Below are 27,782 nucleotides of genomic sequence, written 5' to 3' on the forward strand. Positions count from 1 at the left end.
ACGAAGACCACAGGAGGCATCAGCCTCCTAGCCCTGCACCACGACGAATGAAAAACGTTGCCCAACACTGCTCCCCTGAGGCTGTGAGCACAAGTATGGAATGTGCAACTCCAGACGGGCTGCAGAACCACCACCGACACCAATCACTGGGCTATCTACAAATTATACAGAAAAACTAAGATTAGTATTCTCATTAGACGCTATAATACAGCGTCTGTATAATGGGAACCTCATTGCCCATTAGTTCATGTTTACCAGAAAATAATGGTGCTTATCAGAAGAGACCACTTTCTCCTTAACTGGAAGAGCAAATTATTTCAGCCGAGTTTGCTTTTTATTTTATATCCTTCCCTCTGTCCTTTGTATGCACAAGTATTTAAGGGCTCCATTATCTTCTCGTTGATGCAAGGGGGTTATGTATGTAGCTACTATTAATGGTAATGAAAACAGCTCCTGTTAATGTCCTGTGCACTGATAGTAAGATAATAGCCAACTTACTAAGTACAACGGTCAGGCTAGGGTTGAAATGTCTCTGTGGGATTCATGTGTAGATGCTAAAGCATCGCTCTGTGTCTACACCTGATGATTAAAAAGAAATCAGCCATAGCATAAAGGTGCTCTCCTGGCACACGCCTCCAAGCACCGCAAAGCAGCTCCAGGACCTCTTTCCATCCGATACAGCCTCACCTGTGGGGAGCGTCCCTGGACAGCCATGGATGGAGATTGTCCTCCCACACCAGCCGAAGCCACCTCTGCCATTTCAGCCCCTCAACCCGCTCTGCCAGCCTAGGAGCAACACGCAGCCTCAGCTGCAAACCCCCCCCTCAGCTCATGGAAATAACTGACAGGGGAAAAAAAAAAACAAACCAAATAACCTATAATTTGATATAATTCACCTTCAGGGCTGATCTCCCCTCAGAGCTAAACCACTGAGTGTTGGGTTGGGTTTTTTTCCCAGTCTGGAACTGAAGCGACCAGAGTGCACACAGAAGTTCACTGTAAAGCTTTATTTTGGTTTTGCTTGGTTGGGACAAATCCCTTTCTTCTCCTTTAAAAAAAAAAAAAAAAAAAAAAAAAAGAAAAAAAGAAAAAGAAAGTTTGATAATTTAATATTCTACGTGTTTCTTCCTTGAACACCTTCAGGTCTGTCTCATGGGGGCCGGGGCTTCGGCCGAGGCCGCGGGGCCGGAGATTCGGCCGAGGCCCCGGGGCCGGGTCCCGGCCCCGGGGCCTCGGCCGAATCCCCGGCCCCCAGTACCGCTCCCTCCCCGCCCGGGCCGGGCCGCAGCGGGTTAAGGCGGGCACCCACAATGCCTCGCGGCCTTGCAACGTCGCAGGCCGCGGCGGGGCCAGCGGCGGGGCCAGCGACTGCGCCGTGAGGCGCCGGGCGGGACCGGGACACCGGCTGTGCCGCGTCAGGACCGCCGGTATGTTACGGGGCTCCTTCATCTCCCCCGGGCTACCACCCCCTCCTCTCTCGGGGCGGCTCCCGGGGGATTCGCTCGCCCCGATTCCCGCTCCTCAGCACCACCTCGGCGGGGCGGGCAGGCCTCAGCGCCGGCCCTGCTTGGGCCCGGGCTGCCACATCGGGGGGTCCCTGGGGGAAGGCAGGAGGTGCTGGTGCCTGGCTGGCGTGGCAGGGAGGAGACCTGAGCGCCTCCTCACGACGGCGCTTCCTTCCTTTTCTATTTTATCGATTTCTTTTTTTTTTTCTTTCTTTCTTTTTTTTTTTTTTTTTTTTTTTCCTAGAAAGAAGAGGCCAGCGTGGTCGCCAGGAATCGGGCCATGTTCTAAGGGAGGCCTCCAGGACTCCGCTTGGATCCAGGTATCGCAGGTGTGCGTGAAGAAATTGAAATTGCCCTCCTCGCCTCCCCTGTGAAGCTTTTGGTAAGGCGGCTGCGCTTCTGAGTGTGCAAAACTGCACGACTTTAAAAGCATGCAACAGCCTGTGGTACCTATTTGGAAGTGAACCTTGCCTGCTCCACGGAGAGGGGGTGGCAGCATTTGGTTCAAGGCGTTTCTTCAGCTGACGAGGCCTCGGTGGCCTTTTTGCCCTGGCGAGACCCACAGGGAGCCTTCGGGACCTTGGAGTCCTGCAGACCACATCACCCGCTTGATCTTGATGTATTGAATGGCAGAGCTCTTTACAGGTCGGCTGTGTGAATTTGCTGCTACGTTAGGGGAGCAAAATCCATTTATAGCTCGTTTCCACTTAAAAACGTCTAGTGCTGCTGCTGCTGCCTTTTTGCTCACTTTTTAGCAAGCTAAAGATTCCTAAACTCATACGATGCATGCCTAGTTTTTGCTCTGGAAACAGATTGTTTGGGAAATAAAGAGTGTGAGTTTGGTCTGTGTGAAGCTGTCTATTTCCACCTTGGAACCCTTAGCCCAAAATATTTATATTCTTCAGTGAAAACTTATTTCTTTACTGTTCATGTCCATGTATATCAGATCAAACCCATGCCTAGTTATTTAAGGTGTCTGCACAGTTGTTACTTCAGTATTTGCTCCTGAAACTTAAACAGCACAGCAGCCGTGTGCCCAGCCAGCTACTACAGCTCAGCTTTTGGGTGGTAAACGATCATTTGATCACTTACAACTTTGCGGGCAAATATAGTTGAAAATAGATGAGGCACCTCTGAAGATGTTACCTATTAGAAAGCTTGGAGTGTGACTCTCTTTTTTTCCCTGTCCCCCTTTCCTTCATTTTCAAATGCTTTGGTGGAGGAGGGAAAGGTGAGAAGGTGGTGGCCTTAGTTACCCCTTCCCTTTCTTGGATGACACGGTGTGGATGAAGCTTTGCCTTTCCACCAGACAGACGTGGTGGTTTGGTCAGTGAACTTCTGGAATGGGTATGTGTTCAGATTGCAGTTGGCCCAAATCTTTTTTTTTTTTTAAAGTCTTTATGAAAGAAAAGCAGTTGTGGCAGACCCAAAGGCAACTGCTTCCTCTGTCAGCTTGGGGTCGGAGATCTGAAACTCGTCCTGTAGGTAAACACTGAAATGGTGTGGATGTTGGCTGTTGTAGGATGGGTTCTCTTCCTGCTCTATAGAAAAATTCCTGGTTTGTGCAGAATTAGAGTGGGAAAAGGCTTTCCTGTTCGGCTCCAGCAATGATCATTTGCTGCCGAGGCTGCAAAGCCTTTGCATACAGTCTGCTTCTGTTTATTATTCTCAATGAAAGCCTGCAAAAAAGGAGGAAAATGGTAAAAGAAGGGTCGCGGTAAGGGGAATGAGTGGCCAGCCAAAGAGAGGGACCTTGTAACTTGTCGGCAGTGCACCCGGAGTCGCTGAGGAGGGGGAGCTGGCACGCCAAGAGAATGTCACAAAAACGGCAAAGAGGAGGGCCCAAAGTGTGCCCCATTGTCCGGCTGGCTGCTACTGCTGAGGTACTTAATGTCTGTACTGCAGAGGAAGATCTTCCCTTAACTTGCCAGTGACGTGTAGTGGAATGGAAGACGTGGGCTGTGGTTCATGTAAATGTGTTTATGGTCTCTGTGGGGGATATGAGCAGACATGTTTTAGGGGTAGTCCTGTTTCCCTCCTCACATGCACGTGAGTAAGGGATGTAAAATGAAAGGTTGTTATTGGAACACTGTTGGAGAAAGGGTGTTTCGTTATACAGGGGGTCGCTTGCCACACTTCTGTTTCCCTTTTCTGAAAGTGAAACAATTTCCATTTGATTGTTGATAAAAATAACTGTACAGTTTTAATTTGATGCAGGATGACTGTGAGGTTTTCGTGACCGATAATTACAGTAACGTTTTCAGTCTAAACCACTTTTTTTTTCCCCCCAACTTACCTGTTTTTTTTTCCTAGTACAAATTAATTAAGATTGAAAGGCAGCATATTCCAAATGTCAGTGAAAACTGTCCCTGAAGTTACCCAGAATTAAATGCTTATCAACGAGATGTTCATGAAGGAGTCAGTGCTTTAGAGAAAAGGCAGCGAGTTCTGCCGCAGGTGACTTTGGCGTTTAGCGGGGATCATAGGTAGGTACAAGGCTGAGCTTATTTCTTTCTGAATCATGTTGTCTTAGCTGGGGGCGTGTAAAAGTGTATTGATTGTGCCGCGGTGGCTGCGGTTCTCAGGAAGGCTGTTCTGCTTTAGAGGTGTCCCAGGAATTGAAAGGGTCCAAGTCGTGCGAATTTAATGTTTTCTTACCTGTAGCATTTTCCTTTGAAAAGAGCCTTCCTTTCCTAATTGAAGATCCGTTCTCCCTCCATCCCCGACTGGGTTGAGGCAATTGTATGTAACGCTTCATCATTTACTGTCTAAAATTATTGCCAGATCGTTAATCCCATTGATAGTTTAAGGACTTTTAGTAAGTAGCACAGGGAACAAGTGTAAAGACTTGCATCACGGCGTTTCTGCCTCTCGGGCCGGTATTTGATGAAAACATCGAGCTGCTATTTTTTCCTTCCTTGACCCATAGGCCTGACACTTAGTAGTTGGTACGGTTTCTGACCAGCCTGGTGACTTCTCTGTCTTTTATTACATCTTAGAAGTTCGTTTTCTGGAGTAGAAGTGAAAGGATGTACTGGAAGTGAAAAAGAAGAAGAGATGTTGTTTATTTAAAGTTAATTTAAAGATTTTACTACCAAATTAGCTGGAAACGTGAATTCATTGTTTATCCAAGTTGCAGTCCTGTGCTGCACGCGACGCTGTGTTTCTTTTAATCACGAGTGTTTTATGTGCTTCCAGTTTGTCCAGGCTGTGCACTGTGTGCGAGTTCCATTTAACGTGAATTTTAGCTGCAGCTTGACACCGCTCCCTGCTGCGGCATTTCGCGTGTCATAAAACTTACAGTAAGAGGATGGGGTCTGCCAGCGAGACGTGACCGTTGGAATTGGAATTCAGTTTTGTGTAAAAGGTCCCAATAATCGCCTTACTTTCTTAGAATTCAATTGATGAGCAAACTCCTCAAAATACTTCGGGAAGATCACGGTTTTTTGGTGTCTTCTAGTCAAGCGCTCTTTTAGCGACGCGTTCAGCACTCTGGAGCGTCAGAGGTTTCTGCTGGTTTTTGGGAGGTCTGTTCAGTCGTGCGGACGTGATCCCCCGTGATCCCCCGTGATCCCCCGTGGCTGTAAAGCGCTTTCAGAAGGGGCAGCGGGTGGGTCTGGGAGCAGCACCGAGTCAGAACAGTCTGGTTTGGTACAACACACGCCGTAGGAGAATTTCCGTGTTTATCACCCCCACCCCCTTTTCAGCTGAGGCTGAATTTCACCTTTCCAGTGAGCGAATGAAGATGACTAAATCCCCCAAAATGTACAAAGTAAATGGAAAAGTAAAGCTGTGGGGTTTGTGGTGTTTTGGTTGGTTTGTTGTTCCTGTGCCGTTGGTTGTGATTCAGATTGCGAGCTCTTTTTTCATAACGATAGGCTCGTAAGGCGCCGAACTTCTGACTGATACCGAGTCCTTGAATATGACTTTGTGTTGTTGTTTTTCTTTTTCTCCCTTTGTAGAATCATGGCAAGTCCAAGAACAAGGAAAGTTCTCAAGGAAGTCAGAGCACAGGATGAGAACAATGTGAGGAAACTGTAATCTTCTTCAGATTAGTCTTGTAGAATTGAGTTTTGCTTTTACCTCCTGCAGACATAGGTTGCGGTCTGCTACAGCCGTTGCCTTTATAGCACTGGTATGGCTGACTAGTGGTAGTGTATGAATTCGGATATCTCCTGTTTGTGTTCCAGTAACTTTTACTCGTGTACGTATTATAATACATTGCTGCATATTTTGCACAAGGCTTTCAGAACTTTTCGTAATGCTGTAACCCCTGGAGTCTGTCGAATGAGTGATGTCTTGGGCACAACTTAATTACAACGGTCTATTTCAAGTAGCTTCGTTATATGCTACCTTGAACGTGATAGCCACGGACAGGTTCAGTTTTATTTATGTCAATGCATTAAACCTTGAATGGTGATTCCAGTCGTAAGAGCTGCAGTTGTTGCACTGCATGAGCCACAAAGCTGTTTTTGACTTTTTTTAACAGTTTTAAGAAAAACCTGTTTGGATCTGCTGTCATTTACTGCCGGACTGTAGCGTGCCTGAATAAATGTTCCAAACTTTAAATGTTGCATCTTTATTTTGCCAAGGAAACCTCAATAATTCAGTTGGGTTACTTTTTCCTGCTTCAAGACCATGTGGAAATGAAATTGAGTGGAATTCTTTGCTCATTAGTTTGAGTTTGCCCATCTGTATTTACTCACTGGCTTTTGGTAGTCAGTACACTACGTTTATAATCCAAGTCAGGCAAGTTACCCAGTATGTCTTTCCATGCAGCATAAATGAATATTTGAAAGAAGGTTATGCTGTCAGGGAAGGTGTTTCCAGACACTGAGAATTCTCCCTTCTGAAATTATTTTCTGCCTATAACGTTTTCATGATTTGACTTTTTGGGCTGTGCTGTGCAAACTTCACCGGGACAAGCGATGGCTGAGTGTTAGAGATAACTGTTTTTTCTCTCGCAGGTCTGTTTTGAATGTGGTGCGTTTAACCCCCAGTGGGTGAGTGTGACCTATGGAATTTGGATCTGTCTTGAGTGCTCAGGAAAACACCGAGGCTTGGGAGTTCACCTCAGGTCAGCAGACGATGGGCTGAGTTGGGTCACCTCAGGGTGCACTACGGCTGGGAACAGAACGTGTTGTTTCGGAAGGGCATAGAATGTCTCAATTCCAACATTTCACTGGCAGTTTTGCTTCAGGCTCTGCTCCAAAGTGAGCTTTGCTCTCTGCCTTGTCTGTAATTAGCTGGGGTGTGTGCTGCACCAGTGCAGCTATGCGGTGCCCAGTTCTAGAAAGCAGCGCCCCATTTTGAGGTTGTGCGGTGGTGTTTGGTGATACTGCACTAGTCCTTGTGCTCTGTTCTTTCAATCCTGTATAGTCTTTAAAAAGTAGTGCTAGAGCAGCTTGGGAGTTGAGCGAAAAAAAAGTCACAGCATGCTTACAGAATGTGGCTGTAGTGTGTGCAAGCGTATAGAACAGTTTTATTCTGTTCAGGAGACTTTATTTTTTTTGTTATATAGATGATAGTTTTTGTTTCTTCCAAGAAACGTGCTCAGCTGAGATGGGAATCCATGGAATAAGAACTGTTTTGCATTCCAGAGACTCACAGTGCGTGTATACGCAGTAGGGGCAGAGCGTGGGGTAGTTCTCAAATGAGAAAGGGAGAGAAAGTCCAGGAGGGAAATCGCCAAAGCAAGGAGGCCATTCAGAAGTCACTGCTTTGCTTTTCAAAGGGTGATTTGAAGCTCATTAGTGAGCAGAAATTGCACAGGAGCTGAGAGTTTGGAACTATTCCATGTGTTACATGAAAGAAGAAGTGAAATTACGGAGGGTATGATGAAGGTATTTCTTTAGGGACAAAAATAAAGAAATCTGTCAAGATATGAATTTTAAAGAGCCTTTTTGAGGATGATGTCTCACTTTTTTCCCCCCTCGTGACCTTGTATTTGACAACAAGGCACTGTTTAGGCTTTTTGTGGTGTTTTTTTTGTCTTTTGGGTTTTGTTTTTTTTTTTTCAACATAGTTTAATGAGCAGTAGCAAGAACTTACGGCTCGAGGCAGAGTTGAGATGCCAATTGCAGTCATAAATGCCCTGGGATGAGGTCAGGTTATAGGGCAGGCTATTTTAAACCGTTGAACCCTCAGTACCTGGTGCCATTGTGAGCAGAAGTGTGGAGTGAGACAGGAGGTGTCCTCGAAGATCACTTCAGTGTACCTGAAAATAGACAGGAAAAGAAAATTGCAGAGTGAAGAAGTATGGGAAAAGTTTCTTTCATGAAGTGGGTTAGACTGATTTCTGGACTTGAAGAAAGCTGCTTTTTCTGTCACTTCCCTTTTGCTGACTGCCTCCTTTAAGTGCCAATAAATGGCATGATTTTAGCTTATTTCAGAGAGGATCTGGCCACCTTCTTCTGATGCTCTTTCTATAGTTGGAGAGTGTGCTCTAACAGATTTATACTCCTAACCTTTGAGATAGGTTGTAATAAGCTTTTTTTTTTGTGTGTCCCTGCTGATAAAGCAGGAAGTTACAACATGCTGTGATTGTAATTTATTTTTTTTTTTAAAAAACTGCTTTTCAGTTTTGTACGTTCTGTAACCATGGACAAATGGAAGGATATTGAGCTGGAGAAAATGAAGGCTGGAGGTAATAGCAAATTTCGAGAGTTCTTGGAGTCTCAAGATGACTATGATCCCTGCTGGTCGATGCAAGAGAAGTACAACAGCAAAGCTGCAGCTCTTTTTAGAGATCAGGTAAGTTCAAGTGTGCGCGTGTGTGTCCTCATCCCCTGCTATCTGAAAATACCAAAGTACCTCATAAGCACTTGTTTTTGAGGTGGAGGGCGGGAAGTAGCAACCTTTTGAACCTCTGCAGTGGTTCTTGGAAGGGATAAGTCTCGGAGTGCTTCTTCCCAACTGTTGTAAGAGTTTTCCTTAGAAACTTGCTTTTCTGCATTTAGCTGAGGTGGCTCAGATTTTCACGGCTGCAGTTTGTTGTAACTAGTTAGTGAAGCTGTTCCAGTCCACACAAGACAGTTTACTGCTTCAGCAGTACGGTTTTATCCAAAGTGATTGTTGATAAATCTTTTGTGAATGTAGTCACAAAATGGTGAATTAATTTGCTGAATACTGGCAGGCCCATAAACAAATAAATGAGTAATTGTAATGGTGTTATCATTTCGGGGAGGGTTGGAATTTCCAAAACCGAAATGACGGAGAACTTGGACTCATGAGCTTAGAGACCTACAAAGATTCTGTATTTTTATGCTGACCCTGCCATGGAAGTAGTAAGAAGGTGCACGCTGTGCTCGCTGGGATGCCCGTGCAGCTGGAAGTTTGTTGTGTGTGTTGTCTCTTTGCGTCTATAGAAGCTGTGGGGAATAGGAGGCGGTTGGCTAAAGTGGGGTATCTTGATGAAAGCAAAGAATTCCAAAGTTCTGTGCTGTAGGCCTTTCAGTGTGTGACATGGGGAACTATGGAGTTTCTGTGGCAAGGCCTTTGGAAATTTTGTGTTAACTCGCTGAAGTTATGACTTGGATTGGAGGAGCGGTGTGGGGTGAAGAGATGAAGTTCAGGTCCTTTGTTTGAATTAAATTCTGTGTGTGTTTTAGCTGCCCTGGGCTAGAGTATAAATCCACCTCTTTCTGTTCCTCCATTATTCTGGGATTAGTGTTTTCTCTTTAGTAATCTGGTCTTTCTTCTTCAAACCAAATTTCCCTGTTTGAAGAAGTTGCCTAAAATAAGTTGCCTGAAATAAAGTCAGTATTCAATTCAACATTACTAGCCTGAGATTCAGAAAAAAAACCAGTTTCTTGTGAAAACACAATTAATTGAACTATGTAGCTGGCAGCAAATTGGAAAAATGACTTGTCCTCACTTTACAGGACCAGTGTGTAACTTGTGTGAAAACTCTGACCTAGCATTCTTGAATGTTTTCCTGCCTCTTCTAGGTAGCTACAGTAGCTGAAGGCAAGGAGTGGTCCATTGAAACTTCTCCTGCTAGGAACTGGACCCCACCTCAGCCTAAAATGTCTCTCTCTTCCACTCATCGGTACGTATTCTTGTTATCTAATGTTGATGTAGCTGCAGGAAGATCAAAACCTGATGTTTGAATGTCTGCTGGTTTTATTCTGGTGGTGGTGGTGGTGTCTGAACAAGCATTTCTTCTGCTGAAGAGAAGGGATATGAGGTAGCAGGGCTTTAATTTCTGTAATAACTCCCACCTCCTCCACCTGAACCTTAAGCCATAGCAGAGACAAGAGAGCAAGAGCAGAGGACAAGATGTGCTGTTCTTATCTTGGCTTCTAATGCACCTGAGACTAGTCCTGGTGTCCCTCACACGAGGTGCGTTGCAGCCTTGCTTAACTGCGGGGCTGTTCAGTTTGCGGTTGAATGCCAGGGAAGAAGAAACCGGCTTTGTCCTTATGGTGCTCATGACTAACGGGAGCATCAAAGTTGGGCCACAGCAGTTTTGTTTCGCTGCTTTGGCACGGAGTGTTTGTTACTCTTTGCACCGAAGAATCAAGTTCCCTGAAAAAGCCCTTGTGAATCAGGCGGGCGAGCGCTTCGCGCCTGGCCTTCGTTCAGCCGCTTCACGGGCGCGCTGCAGTCGGAGTGGCGTTGTCTGGGTCTGGGTCTACTGTTGCTTTGTTCATTCAATGCTCTAGTGGCTTTTAGTGGTTGCATTAGAGTTTCCTGCTTGATAGACGGAAGAAAGAATCAATTTTGCACCTGTATTATGGTGATATATGTCAGGCAGCACTGCTGAGCGAGCGGTTTTTGCTTTACACGGTTTGATTCTTCAATCTTTCATTTCAGTAGTTCTGCTGGACAATCTCAGACTGCAACTGCCTCTTCTGACAAGGCTTTTGAAGACTGGTTAAATGATGATGTCAACTCCTACCAAGGGTAATGCAGTATTTATGAACTTTTTGAGTGCCTGGCCCTCTAGCATAACAAAGACTTGGCCGTTACACCGCAGCTGCCCAGCTGTGATCCTGATTCTTCATTAGTTAACAGTTACATCATTTACTGTTAAAAATATGTTGATAATATATGATAAAGGCTAAGATGAAGGAGAGTGCCTCAATGCATTTGTGTAACAAAAGTGTTAGAATAGTATTGCAGAAAGAGCTCGTAACTCAAAATGTTGCTGTGGTGGGCTCCAAACTAGGGAGTTTTTGGTGTATATAGTATCTTACAGTGATTTGAGTTAAACAGGGGTATTTATAGAGCTAACACTGCTTTTTCCTTCTTTTCCCATTGTCATGTATCACTTTATTAGGATTTACTTGGACTCCTGATATCAGTGATCTGTTAAACCTGGAGAATCGTTAAAACCACATTAGCTTGCCTAGGGGACACCTCTGCAAGGATTCCCCAGTGGATCCTTGTTGGTGTTATGTCTTTATGAAGTGAGTGGGTTTGTATTTTGGGTGCTAGGTGCTTTAAGACTTTTTTCTCCAGTTGTGTTTTAAAGTCTGTTGCAGAATTGTCATTCTTTCATGCTTTTCCGTTTTTGTTTAATGGTTTTAATGAACACATGGTCATACAGATGCTATTTATTAATTCTCTTCTGGTAGGGGCCAAGAGAATCGCTACGTGGGGTTTGGGAACACAGTAAACCCTCCAAAAAAAGAGGATGACTTCTTGAATAATGCTATGTCTTCATTGTACTCGGTAAGGAAGTGCTTGAAGCTTTCTGTGACCTGAATTACTATTTTCTTTTATTTTATCCCCTGTTACGAGAGAATATAAATGGAGAAGAGAAACTAAAGACTGCTGGTAGATACAGAGAGATGCAGAGTATTGGTTGTATTCCCAAAGAGTGAAGATGATACTGGTGGACTTTAAAAGGCAAAACAAAGGGAGAAACTTGAGCAAAACTTACTTATCTCTGGTATCAGTTCCTAGAAATAAGGAAATGAGGATATAGCAGTGGATTAAGCCTGAACAGGGCTTGGAGGAAAACGAACAAAAAGTAATTACCTGTTGGGAATAGCATTTAGGCTGGTAATGCTCTAAATAGGCGAACCATGTTAGATATGTTCAGTGGAAGACAACTGAAATGTGTGTGTACATGGGTGCCAGGAGCCCTGAGCAGTGATGAAAACATTTGAAATACTTGTGACAGGGTGTGAAGAGATGACAGCATATGGTTGAACAGTTGTCATGGTTGAAGTAGAGGTAGCGAAAGATGCATTGTTGAAGGAAAATGGGAGTAAAGTTGGAGGCAGTCAGGGACATATTGGTGTTTTGATAGGCTGCAGAGTAACTGTGCTGAACAATATTTGGAGTTTGAAGTCACTTTGAAATACAGTGAGGTTTTCTGCCAGGTTTAGTGGCAAGTAGTCTTCTGTAGAGCCTCATCCATCTAAATGTCCACACCAGGTTCCATTGTTTTGTTGGGTTTTTTTAATTTATTAAAAATATAGTAATTTCACTAGAACATAGCGGAAAAAGGTAATGCCTGAGCCCTTCAACAGTGTTCCAGGTGACCCCACAGGGTGCTTAGTATAGGTCTGCTGAATATTTTCTAGGCACGTCATAGATGGTAGGCCAGAGAGTTCAGATTAGAAATCCCATCTATCAAGTACTGCCGATGTGCTAAGGCAGCAAAGGAGACGTGACACTGTGTTGTCCAAGTTACTGTCAACCGTTATTTGAATACATGGTCTCATTGAAACATGATTAAAATGCCCTCTTGTGACCGCAGATACCTACTGCAGTGCCATTTTAAGTCGTTTATTGTAGTGAGACTGAATATTTGCATGCGTAGTCATCCTGGTGAGGAAAACAATTTTCCTTCCACTGCATATGATTGTTTTCCCCCACACATGCTACATTTATGTATATACATTATCGTCTGCTGTTGCATATCAGCAGGAGCGTTTTCTGTAGAATTCCCTCTGACTACACTATCCAACTTGTTCTGTAAAGAACATATGTAATGGCAGTTGAGGTTTGTCTTGAGTCCCTTGAGACTCTGCTTAACATAAAAGCTACGAGACACATCACTTTGCCTTTTTTTTGCAATCGGTGACATAATTATAGTTGTCTTTCAGTGTTTCAGCATAGGACAAGAAGGGCAATTAATGAAGAGACTTCAAAAGGATATGCAAAAAATAGTTTGTAAAAGACATTTCCTCGACCTAAATGTGTGGTGTAGCCAAATTAAATAGAGGGGTAACAAGAAAATGATTCTGCTATTTGTGGCCTTTTCTGCTACTTAGGGCCTCTTACGAAAATCTGCCCAGTAGGTAATGGGTTACCAAAGCATCCACACTGTTTAAACAAAACACCTGCACTTTGGTGGAAATCAAATTGATAAAAGGCAGTGGTAGACAAGATTATTAGCCTGACATTCGTAGTGCTGTGTTTAAAAGATTCTGTAGCGTGGCTTAAAATTAGGTGGTGATGATTTGCAAAGAGAAAACCCTTGTGTTCCTTCCTTCATTATTATATACAAGGAGAACCGCAGGCATGTTACAGATTGTTTCTGGTTTTTATCCACTCAAGTATGGTGGGGTTTTTTCCACTTGTTGGGCGGGTTCTGGATGAATGAGCTACTAACAAGAACTAAAATCTAAACAGTTGAGAGGTGACTTTTAATGATCATGACTTTTAAATGCTATGATAAAAAAAAATTGTTAGAATCACTCTGCTGCTCCACTTTCTTTTATCTGGTTTCTTAATCAGTACCTGACAGTAGGTAGGTAGGAGAAGCCTTTTCTGATTCATTACAGAAAAGTCTTCTAAGAAATGGCCAGTGGTTTTCAGATCTGCCAAGAACCGATGAGGCAAAATAAAGCTTTGTTTCTTTTGTTTTTAAAGATAAAATTAGCAGGAAACGAGCGGGTTGAAGCTTTATTATGAAACAGAAAATTGCTGAGTGGGCATTTTACGAGTTGCTGCCTCATGGATTTGAGCACCGCTGCTTGTTTTCCCTTCAGCTTTTTCCAGGCTCACATTTTAGCTGCTCATTGACTTTTTTTTTTTTCCCCCTTCCCATCCCATGCTGACTGGTTGAAGAGCCAATCTCTGTTTACCAAGCTTTTAATGTCATTTTTTGTTGTGGGAGTGGGTGGGGGGGCGAGGTTTTTTTTTCAATGTAGCCATTTTTAGTAGAATAACATCTGAAGCACTCAGGTTTGTGCAGATTGCAGTGATTTTGACAGAAATAATGGAAGTTCATTGCTATATTATAGTTAAGTGAGAGACTGGAATTCTTACTCTTACTAGCAAGTAGTTCTTGTGACTGCAGGACAAGCTGCGTTGGAGAACATTTTGACTTAATTTGACATGTAACACTGAACACTTGGTTATTCGCTGTTATTCTTTCTTTCTTTATAGGGTTGGAGCAGTTTTACAACTGGAGCGAGCAAAATCGCCTCAGCTGCTAAAGAGGGTGTAAGTAAACAAAATGTATAACAAAACGTGTAACAAAATACAGGCTAATTCTTGTAAACTCGGAGGTCTGTCAGTGTTCTGACAGTGATGTAGCTTTAGAAGTATTGCCAAGAGAAACTAAATTCTGCTCTTTGCATGTCTTTGCCTGTGGCGTATGAAATAATGCATATTGAATGCAGAACTCTGCCTTAACTGTATTTCTTGTGTTTCTGGATGGACATTTTTGTAAATTTGTCCGCTGGATGTAAGCGTCAAGAAAGAACTCAACAAAAATTTTTGTTACAAAGCAGAAATTTTGGTCTATGCCAACCAAGTAAGGCGAAATTGTATTTTTCAGCAGGAATTTAATACCAAGTTAAAAACTGCTGATGGTTTTATATTTTTTTTCCTTCCTTTGACTTCTTTCTAACTGCAGCATTTTTGTCAGTTTAAATAGAAGCCTGTTGGGCCAAGGTTGTGCCCAGAGGGATGCTTTGGGAAAAACAGAGGCGTGCTCTTCATGCTCTGCGTGTTCTGCAGATTTGCACTCTTAGGTGACAGTCATTCAACTAACTGGAGACTAAAATAAATATTTATTATGTTTTACATAGATGATGGTGGAAAGAGATTAAATGTTTTTGTGACAATAATGCATTACAACTTGTTTCAGTTTTGCTTGGTATTCTTCCATACCTTTGTGAGCGTAACCGTTGTCTCCTAAGTTTAAACAGTTTATGAGTGTAACAGTTGTCTCTTACTTTGGGTGATGTTACGGGAGACAAACATATTGATACTCATCTGCATTGGCCCACCAAGGTCTAGTCTGTACTGGAAACCCTTTCTTCCCCCGGTTGTAAGTTGAGACAGGCTGCTGGTTCCCCAGAGCAAGCTGGAATGCCAGAGGTGGCAGTACGGATATTGTCTGTTCCCTGTGAAATTCTGGCAAAGGTCCATTCATCTTGGAGAGGATCATTCAGCCTTTCTAAATGTGTGTATTTAAAAATCAAAAGGTTTTATTCCTAGTAACCTTGAAGGTATTTGCTTCTTTTCACAGGCTACCAGGTTTGGATCTCAAGCAAGTCAAAAGGTGATTATAGATTTAGCTCTGTCTTACTGCCTGTAATTGGCTTTAGATGTCGTGTGTTTGCCTGTACCAGTTGATTTAGACTCGATCATCAACAGCCCAATGTGTTTTTCCTTCATAGTGCACAGTAGTTTTTAGGTTCTAGCTTTTATTTCCATGGGAATTGCTATCAACTGCAGTGATCAAATTAAGCAAGAAATAAACAGTGGTACTCTGCTGTGTACGACTGTTGGGTGTATTGGAGAGGCAGTAGAATGAAATGCTTTAATTCATGCTTGCAGACTTAAAATCCCCTTATTTTATTTTTGTGAACCTTAAATGTGGTCTATCTTGAAGTAGTTTTCTTGGTGATATAATATAATGCAAGGCATCTTTCCACTGCTGAAGCCTAATAAGATGTTACAATTGTGAGCTGCTTAATATTGTTATTAAATTAACTTTCTTCTGTGTATTTAAAAAAGTAGCAATTTCAAAAGCGTTTCCTCTTTCAAACTGAGGTTAAAGCAGAGACAGTCAGACCTGAACGACATAGAGCTCTGACATAAGCAAGATCTGTTTGCATGGAAAAATTTTAAATTCAAATCTAAAAATGTGTAAAAGAATAGGATTCTTAATGTGCCAAAGTTCTGAGTGAGAGAGGGCTTTCATGTATTAATTTATGGTACAGGGAGTTTCACTTTGAACTATAACTCTTCTTGTATGTGTAGCATTAGCCTGGCATGCTTTCTAATATGCATAGGATGCTCAAAACAAGCGTGGAACTGCAGATGTTGGTGTTCAGACAGGTGTATGCAGGATATTAATCGTCCAAATAGCAAACCAAACTTGTGCTGCCTGTCTTGTGACAAAAACGTCTTGTTAAAGCACCCAAACCTGATACGTAGAAGCTTGAAAGTATTTGCTGCTTGGCTTATGTAAGAAAAACTAAGTGTTCTACAAGTCGTCTTCTTTTACTCCTTCCAGCAGTTTCCCTTTTAGAAAACTGTTCTTTGTTCAGGTTTATCAGCAAATGTAAATACAATGTTAAGTGTAAAAGCTCATCACATCTACTGACAAGGACCACAGCAACGTGATGCTCTAGAGTCTAAGCCGTGTTACCGAAACTCAAATTTTGTTCCTGAAACATCTGGTCTTTTGCTCTGCAGAACAGATTTAGCATCTTTTGGTGTAGTGTATTGTTTAAAAGTATATTTGATGTCCAGCGACCAAACATATTCACTGTTTGTCTTGTCAGTAGATGTTAAAGTTGGAAAAGGTTGATGCTACTTAACTTGCCTGAAAAATTTTTTTGCCAATTTTTTGCTAAAAGCTGCTTCTACCTTCCTTGCTCTTTCTCTTTCGCTGTCTGGGTAAAGTTTTGGGGCTACAAGCAGCAGCCAGAGCCGGTAACGCCCTCACCTATATTCTTGTGCATGGACTCCTTGTCACTGTTGGTGCTGAATACGTGCATTTGCTCTTGAGCTGTCTTTTCTTTTTCTGCCTTAAGTCAACTCTGTTTAGAATAATGTTGTGTGTTTCATACAGTGGTGTTTCCTCAAACCTGTTTACAGTAGGTGACGCTGCATAGAGATATCCAAGCTCTGCACTCTCAGAAAACATGCTGTCCTTTTGTCCGTGCTCTTGCTAAACACAGGTGACTTCAGGATTTCTGTTTGCATGTCTGATCCAGGAATGCAGTGTACCAGGAGCTACCCTGGGGTGTTGTTTGAAGGCAGACTCTAACAGATGCCCCGTTAGGTAGTGTTCGTAATGGTGGTTAGGGTGCTGTCCTAAATTCAGCCATAGTCAAGATGAAGAAGCAATTCAGATGGAAACAGAATTGGACCCAAATCTTCCCTTTCAGGATTTACAAAATTATGTGGTTGAGTAACTGGGATAATAGAAGAATTGCTGCTGATTCTAGCAATGGCTTCACTTAGCGTACCTGGACTGTTAGTGTATTACACTCCTTATTAGGTAGCATAAACAGTTTGCCAGGTTTAATAGACTCTGAAGGATCTTTCAAAGATTGAAAATCCCCTTCTTTATTTTTCTTCAACACTTTCTAGCCTCCCTTCCAATGGAAACAAGCCTTACATGATTTGCATGCACGTGTCTTGCTAGGTGGAAGTGGGGTTAGCTTTTGTATTGTTCTCCTCAAGTAACTTTTGAACCGGTAAGGAGTAGAAGTATTGGAGCTGATGGTGGTTGGGTAGAGGGGAGACCCTAGTCGTGCTGTGGCTAAGGGGAAGGCTTTTTTGACACCTGGGAAGCTGTGGAGGAAAGATGCTCCATCCCCAGGAAGAACATGAATGAAGGCTTACCCCTAACTGATCTAAGTGATAAGATATAAACCCTTGGGAAATGAAACTTCATTAGTCTTTGCTAATGTTTAGGAATAATGTTTGTCTCGTGAGCAAATTTGGATTAATTGGGCTAATTCAGAAGGTAATCAGTATAATACAGCAATTGTGGAAAAAAGTTTAAATCAATCAAAGGCTTGTGGTAGTAGGGAAAGGAATGATTTCAAATAAAACGTTTGCAAACCCTGCTGGCAATGTCAATATCGTCTTATGAAAGTAATTTTGTGACTTACACTGTGGGCTCACAGTTTTGTAAGATGCCTCTGAAGTACAATATCCTTATGCCTCTTATTCTGGTTTGCAATAGATCTCGGAAGTTCGTTCTTTTCTCTCCCTGCAAATCTGGAGCTGTAAAAAAGATGACAAAAATCTTCTGTCACAGCTTTGCCTCTTGTGTATCGCTTAGAAACGTTCAGGCTGTTAGCAGCAGATAACAATTGCAGCACTACAAGACAGAAGAATTGGTGAAAAATTGGCCAAAAAGATCTAATTCTACAAGTAGTTCTATTAGCAAGGAAAAGGAAGGGTGGATGAGGTCAGTTCTTCCGAATATTAAGCTGCAGGCATTAAGCAAGGGGCCCGTCTCCTAGGCTACTGCTGGTTGAACCATTGCTTCTGCTTCCCGTGCAAGGTCAGCCTTTGCTGGGACTCGGGGCATCTCCGACAACCTATTGCCACGTGCATCTGGTTTTAATTTCTTTTCTCTTTGTGTTTTCTGCAGCACTGTGCTGTGTGTGCTTTTCAGCTCATTCTGCTTGTATGAATCAAAGCTTGAGGCTTCACGTGCTTTTGGAGCTACTGCTGAGAAGTTAGCGGGCAGAAGACGTTGGCTGTGGTTATTGTTGGTTTTTTTATAAAGGCAAATATAACTGACTTTGTTTTTGTTTTGCTTTTAAATAGGCGTCAGAGTTAGGTCAGACATTAAATGAAAATGTTCTCAAACCTGCACAAGAAAAGGTAACTTTCACTTGCAGAACGTTGTTATGCCGACTTAGGGAGGGATTGTTTCCTCCTGCCACAACTGCCCGGTTTGTCAGTGCATCCTGTTTTTTCATATACCATAGCACAGCAGCAAAAGGGAATCTTCAAATAATTTGAAGCTAGTGTGTTACCAAAGAAAGGTTCATGAGGGTAATTTCCCTCCACCAATCCTTCCCGTGTCCACAAGACTCTGTTATATTCTTCCCTGTTCGATACTATTTTATCGATGTCATGCTTTCAGTAGTGGAAGATGGGACAAGATGAAAGTGCACCCTAAATGGATATAAAAATAGATTATTAAAAAAAATAGCTATTAGTAGTATCTTTGAGTGAAGTTCATAGTGTTTTATGCCTCTGCCTGCCAGCATTGCCAAAGTTCAAAGTTCAAATTCAGCTAAGCGTCTTTGAGCCACTGTAGTTCATCTTCCTCGTTGGGGGCAGCAGAATTTGGGGCAAAGTGTACGTTTAAGATGAGTAGGGACATTTTATCAATAGAAGTAACATGTTCTTGCAGCCTTTATTGGGTATTGTTCAGAGTATTCTGGGAGTCAGTTAAAACCAGGTTTTTCATGCATTCATGCTCAAAGCGTGGTGCAAAGTAATGTTCTGATTAACGGTTCTAGTTACTGAGTTGTTTCTAGGAAACCAGTTTGAAGCAGATTTTCATCCTCCCTTTGCAATTGTTAGTGACCAAAAACGTGTGGCCAGTGGCACTTCCAGCAGCAGCTGGGGAAAGCAGACGTGTGACCTGAGCAAATACAGACAGTCACTAGTGGGCACGTAAAAAAGCCCAAGGCAGTCCTCATAAGTGACCGGTGATCACTGATACTACAGATTTATTGAAAGATTCTCCCTGGTGTCAAATGTTGCCTTCCTGTTTCATATGCTTAAAAAAAAAAAAAGATGCTTCTACATCTTTCCCATTTGGCATGCGTTTGTTCTGTGCTTCTAGAATTTTGGATCAGCTCCAAAATTTTGATGAAGTCTTTTCTGAGAATGTGGTGCTCTACTTACCTACGTACCTTTTCCCAAAATGTATTGGTTTTGATAAAGCAGACTAATTTTGCTCTCAATAGAGAAGCAGTGCCACCACTTTGGGCTATGGATAATTTTCAATTTGAAAAGGATGGTTTAATCACATTACAAAATAATTTCTCTTGCATTACCTTTATTAATTCAACGTTCTTTACATAGCATTTCAAGTCACAGGAGAAGACACTAATTGGTTTCCTATTCCCTAGATTTATCTATAACTTATTTCACAGTGCTCAGATGCATTATTTTCAGGGTTATTTTCAGGGTGCATTTCCTTGAGCTGACTTTTATTTTGTGGGGCAATTCAGTGAGGAATGTTGCATTCTATATTAAAAAACAAAAAAAAAAAGGTCTATTTCCCTTAGGATGTTGTGCTGTTAGTTCGAAGTAAGTGTTCAGTGATCAGTGCCTGGCGCATACGTGGTTATCTAAAACCACTTGCTTTGGAACAGCTGCCATTTATTAATTGGTGAAAGGCATGAATTGCATCCTGGTTGACCAAAGTTCAAAGCCCTTTTAATATTTGAATGAGCATGTATAAAATATAGAGAATAAAGTGAATCAGATGGGTTCTTCACCTCTCCAAACCAAATCTTTTTGTATAGTAAAATGTGTTTATAAATGGTCACATTTGCAGATTTTTTGGTATTGGTGTTTTTATGCTCAGCGTTAGTGTAATGATGCCTTCCTCAGACTGTGTGTATATCGGTAGAAGATTCCCACAAACTCCAAAGGACTGAGCTTCACTCCATTAGAGATCACTGGACTTTGTGTCATTTTCTTAATGTTGTTAGCTTTGACTTAAGTATATTTTGATTCAGTTTGGGGTTTTTTTTTAGACTTTGTGTTTTCAGCTGTTAAGCCCAAGTAGACTTGTCTTGAGGTTTCAGTAATACTTTGTTTTATGACTAATTACCAATACTTTGATTCACATAGGTGAAAGAGGGGAAAATATTTGAGGAGGTCACCGTGGGGGTATCGCAGTTGGCCAGCAAGGTATGAAGTGGCCTGCCTGCCTTTGAGGAGGCCGCACAGTAAGCCAGTCTCCATATTCTTCTGCAGAATTTGTAGTGAAACCAAACCACCACGCAGCTTTAGTCTCTGCTTGGGTTGAATGCAGAAATATTGAGAGAGTAATTTTCAGTTTGCAGCACTTCTGTTGCGGTGTGGAAAAGCTATAGAGGTATGATGTCGTCCTTGTAACAGTTTCACCGGGGGGATGATGTAGAGGTGTAGGACAGCCAGTGTCCCAAGCACAGAAAATATCTGCTAGAGAATATGGAGACAGCTTGCGTTACGTTTGTACAGTTCAACTTACTAATGTTCTGTGCCTTTTTCTTTGTCTTCTTTTGCTGTCATTGCTTGGTAACGTGGTAAGTGCTGTCTACACCTGCTGAGTACCCAAGTCCTGCACCATCTAATACCTGTTTTGTTAACTTATATGGTGTTACCTAGGAGGGTCTGTCTGCTGGCACTGTGAAAGTCAGCACTGGAAGATCTATCATGTGCCAACTGAATGTTGGCAATATAAAGAAGTGGTGTTATGTGTTCTGTTTAGAGCCTGGCAACTTTAAGTCTGAATTCTGGGATTCATCCCCTGTAACTATAACTAAGAATAGTATTTCCCTGGGTGTCACTTCAGAATTTGTGTTTCTAATCCAACACCGGTCCGTTGTAAGAACTCTCAAAGGATTCTCGTAGCAGTCGTGTTTATTCTAGAACTCAACTTTTGGCCTGTTTTACGTGGGCTGTGAAATGATACTGCTGAAACGGGATGAAAGTGTAATAATTAAATATAAATACTGGTAGCATGAATTGTAACATCAAAACATCAGTGCTGTCATACAGTTTAATTCTGTGTAAGGAGTAATTCCAACATTTTTCTCAAGGAAGTCCAGGAGAGGATTCAAAAGCTGTTATTGACAATGGCGGGTGAAAAAGCTAAACTTGCCCTGCTCTTCACGTCTTCCAGCAGCATGATGCTGTCAAATGTATGTTCTTTACATCAACCACGTAACTGCCCATCAAGTTGTGAGTGGAATTTCCTGATGAAATGCGTTCTCTTCATCTGAACAAGTGGGGGAATGCGCAGTGGCCTTGCTGTTGCACTTGGAAGAGGTTTGGTTCAGTCCAAATGAATGGAGTGTCTTTTTTTTTCCATCTAGGTTCAGGGAGTTGGAAGTAAGGGGTGGCGAGATGTTACCACTTTTTTTTCTGGCAAACCAGATGATAATTCTGAAAGGTATTTTTTTGTTATTATTTTCTGTGTCTCTTTTAAACTCATAATTTTGTCTCCTGTATGTTCTCTGCAGTATAGTAGTAGCAGGTAACTTTGAAATGTGAAGAAATGACCCTGTCTTTGCTAGTAGTCCTGTATGTGACACGGGGGGACTTCAACCTAACCGTTCATTTATGGTAGTTGTTAAACTGAGAACAAAATACTGCACAGCACCTTGGCTTTAAATTTATTCCAATTGCGTGTCCCCTCGCCTTGGGCCTGTTAGTGCTCGAGGCTGTCAACAAAAATCTGTGGATTACAATATAAGCTTATGCCATTCAGGGCAGTATATTTAGTTCTTTTGCCTTTATCCTCAGGTTTTGTTTAGGCAAAGGGCAGTAGCATTATAGTTTTCTTTGTTTGTGGTCATTTATTTTTATTGTTGTGTTTGTCATAGCTAATTTATTTCTACCTTCCTTTTTTTTTTTTTCCCTTTTTCTCCCACCCATAAAAGACCAGCTGAGGGAGACAGCTACCAGAACAGTGGAGGGGAGGGCTACCAGAACAATGCTGTAGATCAAAGCTTCTGGGAGACCTTTGGCAACTCCGATCCACCAAAAGCTCATAAATCTCCAAGCAGTGAGAGCTGGACCTATGTGGACAATTCCACAGAGAAGAAGAGCTCCGATAGCTGGGACGTGTGGGGCTCGGGAACAGTCTCCAACAACAAGAACAGTAACAGCGACAGTTGGGAAAATTGGGAGACCAACTGGGAAAACACAGGAGGGGAGAGCAAGACCAAAAAACCTCCTAAGGCAACAAAAAAGGCATCTTCAGCCGATGATGGGTGGGATAACCAGAACTGGTAGAACTCTGTTAACCCTGTTTTGCACAGCTAGGAAAGGGAGGCTGTGCTGGCTGATTGAGGGAGAAGGTTTTACACAGAACTGGAGTATCGTGGTTGACCTTCCTGATCTGTTACTTTTGTGCTTCCCATTCATTGTCCTTTCTTCTCTCCCGGTTTAGGAAAAAAAGAAGTAGCATCTGAATCTTTTGTTACATCAAGGTGGCTCTCCCTTTTTTAAGGATAGCGATGGTTATATCCTCCTTGCACTATCGAAGCTGGGTGCAGTGACTTTCTTAACACGAATGTTCAAAGGAAAAGAAAAAAAGAATCAGTGCAAGCACACTTCCGTGGCACAACCTTGCATGTGTAGGTTCATAGGCATTCATCCAGTCCTCATCTAATGTGAGATGACCTGAGGGGCTTAGTGCAAACGAAGGGCAGGGTGTGTCTCAGAGATAGCCATTAAATAAGCAAGCTGCAGTTGAATAGATCTAGTTCAAATGCCTTATGGATTGCTCTGACTTTATGAAGTCTGGCAATTCAAGATGGTCTTTAAGATATTTTTATTGGAGCTTTGTTTTTAATCTTTATGAGGTATCTTTTGGTTTTTAGTCTTTTAAAACTTATTTTCTCCCCTTAGAACTAATAAGGAATCTAGAGCTAGATAATTATTTGTGTGAACTCACAGTTTTGACCGGAGCTATCAAGGGATATCCAGAATGGCTCTACTTGCCCCCCTTGCTCAATGGGCTAAGAGTTTGCACAGTGCAGCTCTCCTACACAGATCGGATGCAAAGCTGTGATGTTTTCCTTCCTTACCTATGCCTTTCCCCCAGTCTGAGTATTTTATAGAGTCTGGTTTTTCTCTTTCTTCCTTCTACCCATCTATTTTACCTACTCTGATAAGAATGAAATCTTTCTGCTGCCTTTTGGACATCTGTTTGGCAACTTGGCAGTGAAAGGAATTTTTAAAAAAGATTCCAGTAAGAAAAAAAAAAATAGGTGGAAAATATGAGAACATTGAGGAGAGAGGCTGGCAGCAAGCCCCTTTCAAGATGAGTAGATGTCTGGATTTAATAGTGAAATTTAAATTAAGCAGATGTTTTCCAAATTAATCTTTAGTATGTCAAACTGTATCTCTGTTTCTATCACGTATTTCTCCACATTTTCTCCCTGGATCTTGTTAAAGAAACACTATTTCTGAAACTTTAGAAACTCCTCGTCAGCATTAAGGAATGGAACAGAAGATTCAGTTATGTCTCAGTTTTGACCCAAGAAATCGCTTTGCATGACACAACCCAAAACTTCTACAGAAGAATTGTGACTTTAATGACAAAGGTGTCCTGTGTATCCCATTTCATTTTTGGCTGTGGGTTGTAAATGGACACTCAGCCTGAAAATAATCAGCTCGCTTGAAAACTTCAGGTCATGATGTCGTTACATAGTCTGCTTTACTGCCAGCATGGAGTTCTTTACTGCGGACCCTGTAAATCTTAATACATACCTAGAAAGCCTTTTCTTTTTAAAATTAGTTAATTTGTTCGAGAAAACAACCAGCCTAAGTTGTCAAAGTTACCTTAAGTAATGCTTCGTTTCTTTTCCTCTTCGCAGAGGTTGTCGAGCTTATAGTAATGATCAGGAGGTTAAAAAGGAAGGAAGATCATGAATCGCCTCGAAAGTAGCAGATTTTAAAGGCTTAAGTCTAAGTGGCGGTAGCTCTGTTTATAGCTGATTCTGTATTTCTGTTTGTAGGCTCTTTCAGATGGGGAACAGGATATTTTTCTAGTCTTCTCTAGCCCTGTCCTGCAAGAGTTGGGACTTTTCTTTTCCCCCCTTTGCTTCTCCTGAGAGCGGGGTCTCTGAAGCTCGTGCAGCAGCACCCGGTGCTGCCCACGGCCCAGGTCCCTGCTCCCCGCTGAGCCGTGCGAGGCGCCCTGGTCCGGCTGCCCCGCTGACCCTCTGGGCGTGCCGAAGGCACCGGAGGTCTCGGTTGACGATGCTGCTCATGGTACCGCTGGCAGACGTTTACAGCCTGACTGTGAACCAAGGAGTTGGTTCTGCTTTTCCTCCAGTTCCAACTGTACCTTTGTCAGAGCTTGATCGCATGTCCCGTGTAACCGTGTGTTTTTATGCATACACCTCTGTTGCCTCCTTGTCGTCCGTCTGCTGCCCGGCCCGAAGCTGTAATGCATGTCCTCCGGGGGCGGTGCCGTGGGATGTCGTGACGGGGCACTGCCCAGCCCGTGGCTACCGGTTGTCTTTGTGAAGTGTTGCAGCAGCGGTGAGGGCAGGACGCGTCGGGTGGGTGGCGCTGGCTGCTGGTGCCTGGCTGAAGCTGATTCAGCCTCCTGTGTACAAATTTATTACAGTTTCTCTTTCGTAAACCCTCCTGAAATAGCTCGTAGCAGGATAAGGCTTATTTCAGTCCTTTCAATCAGCGGTATTGTGACGTGTGTGCCTCCGTTCTCCTCAGCTGCGTGGTTTGCCGAGGAGAAAACCAGCTTAGTTATGTATCACTTGCAGCTACAATTGGCATGAGCCACTTGTTTGTTCTTCTGGTTTTATTTTTGTATCTCTTGAAACTTTTATGTTCTGAATTAAACTGAACAGCCAGAGCCCTACTCAGGCAGAAGCTTTGGGTAACGGTTTTTCTTCCAGTTGAGGAGGCAGTGACAGAACAGTTGCCGTCTCTCTTTTTGCAGTGCTGTAGAGAGGCAACGAAACGCTGCAGCTCCCGGGAAGGTGTTCGTGGAAGATACTAAAAACAACAGAATGGCAGAAAGTGTAACTGCAGCCGCAAAACCAGTGCAGCAACTGGTCTCGGTTTGCCAGGCATATCAGTGTTTTTTTTATTGATTTGTCTGAATCTGAACGCTTTACACGTCTTCCAGAGGAGAGGGCGAAATGAGGGCATTTTCTTTTGCACAGCCTCTGTTTTATTGGATTTTGCTTTTCTTAGCGTAGATGGCTGGGAGGTTTCTGCAGTTTGGTGGGATGCATGCCATCAAGGCGCATGTGTGGAGTGGGTGTTTATGAATTAGACTTTTTTTTTTTTTATCACCCTTCCTCTCCCCAAATCCTCTTTTTCTGGCCTGATGGTGAGCATTACGAACAGAGGCATCGAGTGCAGCGTGCTGGAGCTGAGGCCACCTACCTCAGTGAAGATACGGCCTTTGGATCCGAGTGAGCGTGTGGTTTGGCAAGGCTTTAGTGTCGCCGTGTGCTCCACTGCTTGGTGGCTGAAGAAGGCTCCACTCCCCTTTCAACCCCAGACCGTGCATTGGCAATTTTAAGTTGTACAAGCAAACTGCCAGGAGACGGCGCAGAAGGTGAAGTCACTGCTGCAACAGTTGCAATGTTTGGTTTAAATTTCCTAGTGTTTCGGTCTGGATTATCCCTTGGTATGGCTTCAACTTTGGAAAATACAGAGCAGCGGGATTCCTGCAGGTAGTCCAAGACAAGACAAACTTCAAGACATTCAAACCAAGTGCCACTTGCAAGAGAGTGGGAATGTTCCTGAACCAGGAACCTAATCCTAGGAGTTAGGGATTGTTTTAAAATGTTTCATTTTCTGTCTTGAAACCTGTTATAAACATTTCAAGAAGCGCTTGGCCAGCTCTCCCTCATAGTTGAGACCTCAAGGATAATGCTGCTGCTTTTATTTTCCAGGCCAGACTGTGTAACATTCCATGGGTTCATAATGTATTTATCAGTGTATTGATCTGTGCAATAATTTAACGAGTGTAGGTGAAACCTTTGTTCTTTGATCCAGGATACATTTAAAGATACAGTGGTCCTCTTGGAGAGCAGCAGTCTGCCAAGGTATTTCAGTTCTCACGTTCCTTTGGCAATATTCCATTTCAGTAACCCTGTGAAGAAAGGCTGGAGCGATCGGTGATTTAAACAGAAGTCACAAAACATTTTGCTGTCCATTATTAGAGCTTGACTGCGAATGGCTTAGTGACCTCTAGTTTTAGAGCCCTCTTTTATTTTCATGCCAGCAGCACCTCGGTCAGGATGGAGTACTGTATCTTTAATTTTCCTGGTGTGTTTCTTGTGAAGTTCACAGGAATGGCAATTTCAGTGAACACTATTCATTGTTCTGTAGAGTGGTACCGGACTTGAACTGCAGTGTCATCTTTTAAAGAACATTATAATAAAGCAAAGAGATACGGAGCAGAGTGGTGTTCAGCCCTTTTTCTGGAGACTTCATTCCAAACCCACGTGCGTTAGCGTAGCTTACGTGGCCTTTTGCCTGCAGTTAGTTAGTTCTTGGTATGGTCAGCGTCACGGGGTAAGCTCGGAATGGGGTGCTTTGTCATTAAGAAAGTAGGAAAGTCTTGTTACAATGTGAGTGTGAAATTGTCTTGGTGGAGGTGAGTAACTGCCATCAACAGCGGGGATGTGTCCCGGTGTCGTGCCTGTTCTTCGCTGCCAGCAGCGAGGGCGGAAGGAAGCTGCATGTGTTGGCGACAGAGCCAAAACCAGATGTTTCGTGTTTATGTTCCATTGGAGTTCCGTAGTCTTAACTTTAAACGCTAATTTAAGATCTATTTCAATTAGGAACCGTTTTAGGACAACATTGGTTGGCTCCTTTATTTAAAGAGAACTATAAAACAGAAATTAAAGTGGTTGCAAATAGATTTATGTACTCCGAGATTTTTATTAGCTTGTCTACAAATGCACTTATCACAGGAAAAAGTAACTTTTAAAGCAGTTTTCCTTTCCAAAAAGTAAGATTCCTCTGACGAATCCTCCAGCTGGTGGTGATGCTCCACATTCACATTCCAGTTCCCTTTGTTAGCCAAACAGCCACTTGGGTGCTCCAGATGATGGATGACTGCAGTGTAAAGTATGTTACGTTCTTGGTCAGCAGGACTGAATCCTTCCTCCTTGCCTTGTAGAAGTAATTTTATTGATTTTTACCCCCAAAAAAGTGAGACGTCTGGGTTGGGTAATGTCACTGGTATTACTCCATTGACGTGCTGTGTCCGTTCTGGCCATAACGTCCTGCGTTAAGGGCTGCTCTGTGTGTCGGATGCGAAGTTGTCAGCTGGGAGTATTTCAAGTAAATGGGACAGGCTGGTTCTGGAGGGAGTTTTCTGGCCCTCTGTTCTGAGAGCATTCGGAGACCAATGACCTAGAAACGTACAAACCACCATGGAAAGCAGCGATGTGTATTCTGAATTCCAAGCTGATAAATCAGAAAAAGCTGATAGAAAAAGTGGGAGTCTCTAAACGAGAAAATGGTAGTGTTGACTTGAGGGAGAACAGATCACTCCTGCAGTTACGATGTCCAGCTCACTTCTGCTGGGTGAACATTTCTTTGTCCCTTCACAGCTGTCGTCCTCGTGCTCTGACCCCAGTAACATGAGCAAGTTCG

At 42.9% G+C, this 27,782-nt stretch overlaps 1 protein-coding gene across 2 annotated transcripts; it reads left to right on the top strand.

The window, feature by feature from the left end:
- The first annotated feature begins 1,395 nt into the window (after positions 1-1,395).
- On the top strand, positions 1,396-26,575 carry ARFGAP1 (ARF GTPase activating protein 1). Of its 2 annotated transcripts, none has more exons than XM_086474732.1 (14): positions 1,396-1,427; positions 1,750-1,887; positions 5,468-5,531; positions 6,473-6,582; positions 8,087-8,258; positions 9,455-9,555; positions 10,323-10,412; positions 11,087-11,183; positions 13,857-13,913; positions 14,947-14,979; positions 18,219-18,275; positions 20,271-20,330; positions 21,500-21,576; positions 22,067-26,575. In XM_086474732.1, exons 3-14 carry the CDS (start codon positions 5,472-5,474, stop codon positions 22,419-22,421), a joined length of 1,269 nt encoding a protein of 422 aa, XP_086330858.1. In that variant the 5' UTR covers positions 1,396-1,427; positions 1,750-1,887; positions 5,468-5,471; the 3' UTR covers positions 22,422-26,575. The 2 variants fall into 2 exon arrangements, with proteins under 2 accessions (XP_086330858.1, XP_086330860.1); XM_086474734.1 differs by having other exon boundaries at positions 10,326-10,412.
- The last annotated feature ends 1,207 nt before the right edge of the window (positions 26,576-27,782 follow it).

This window comes from Leptosomus discolor, chromosome 17, assembly GCF_034619465.1.
Source record: "Leptosomus discolor isolate bLepDis1 chromosome 17, bLepDis1.hap2, whole genome shotgun sequence".
NCBI lineage: Eukaryota > Metazoa > Chordata > Aves > Leptosomiformes > Leptosomidae > Leptosomus > Leptosomus discolor.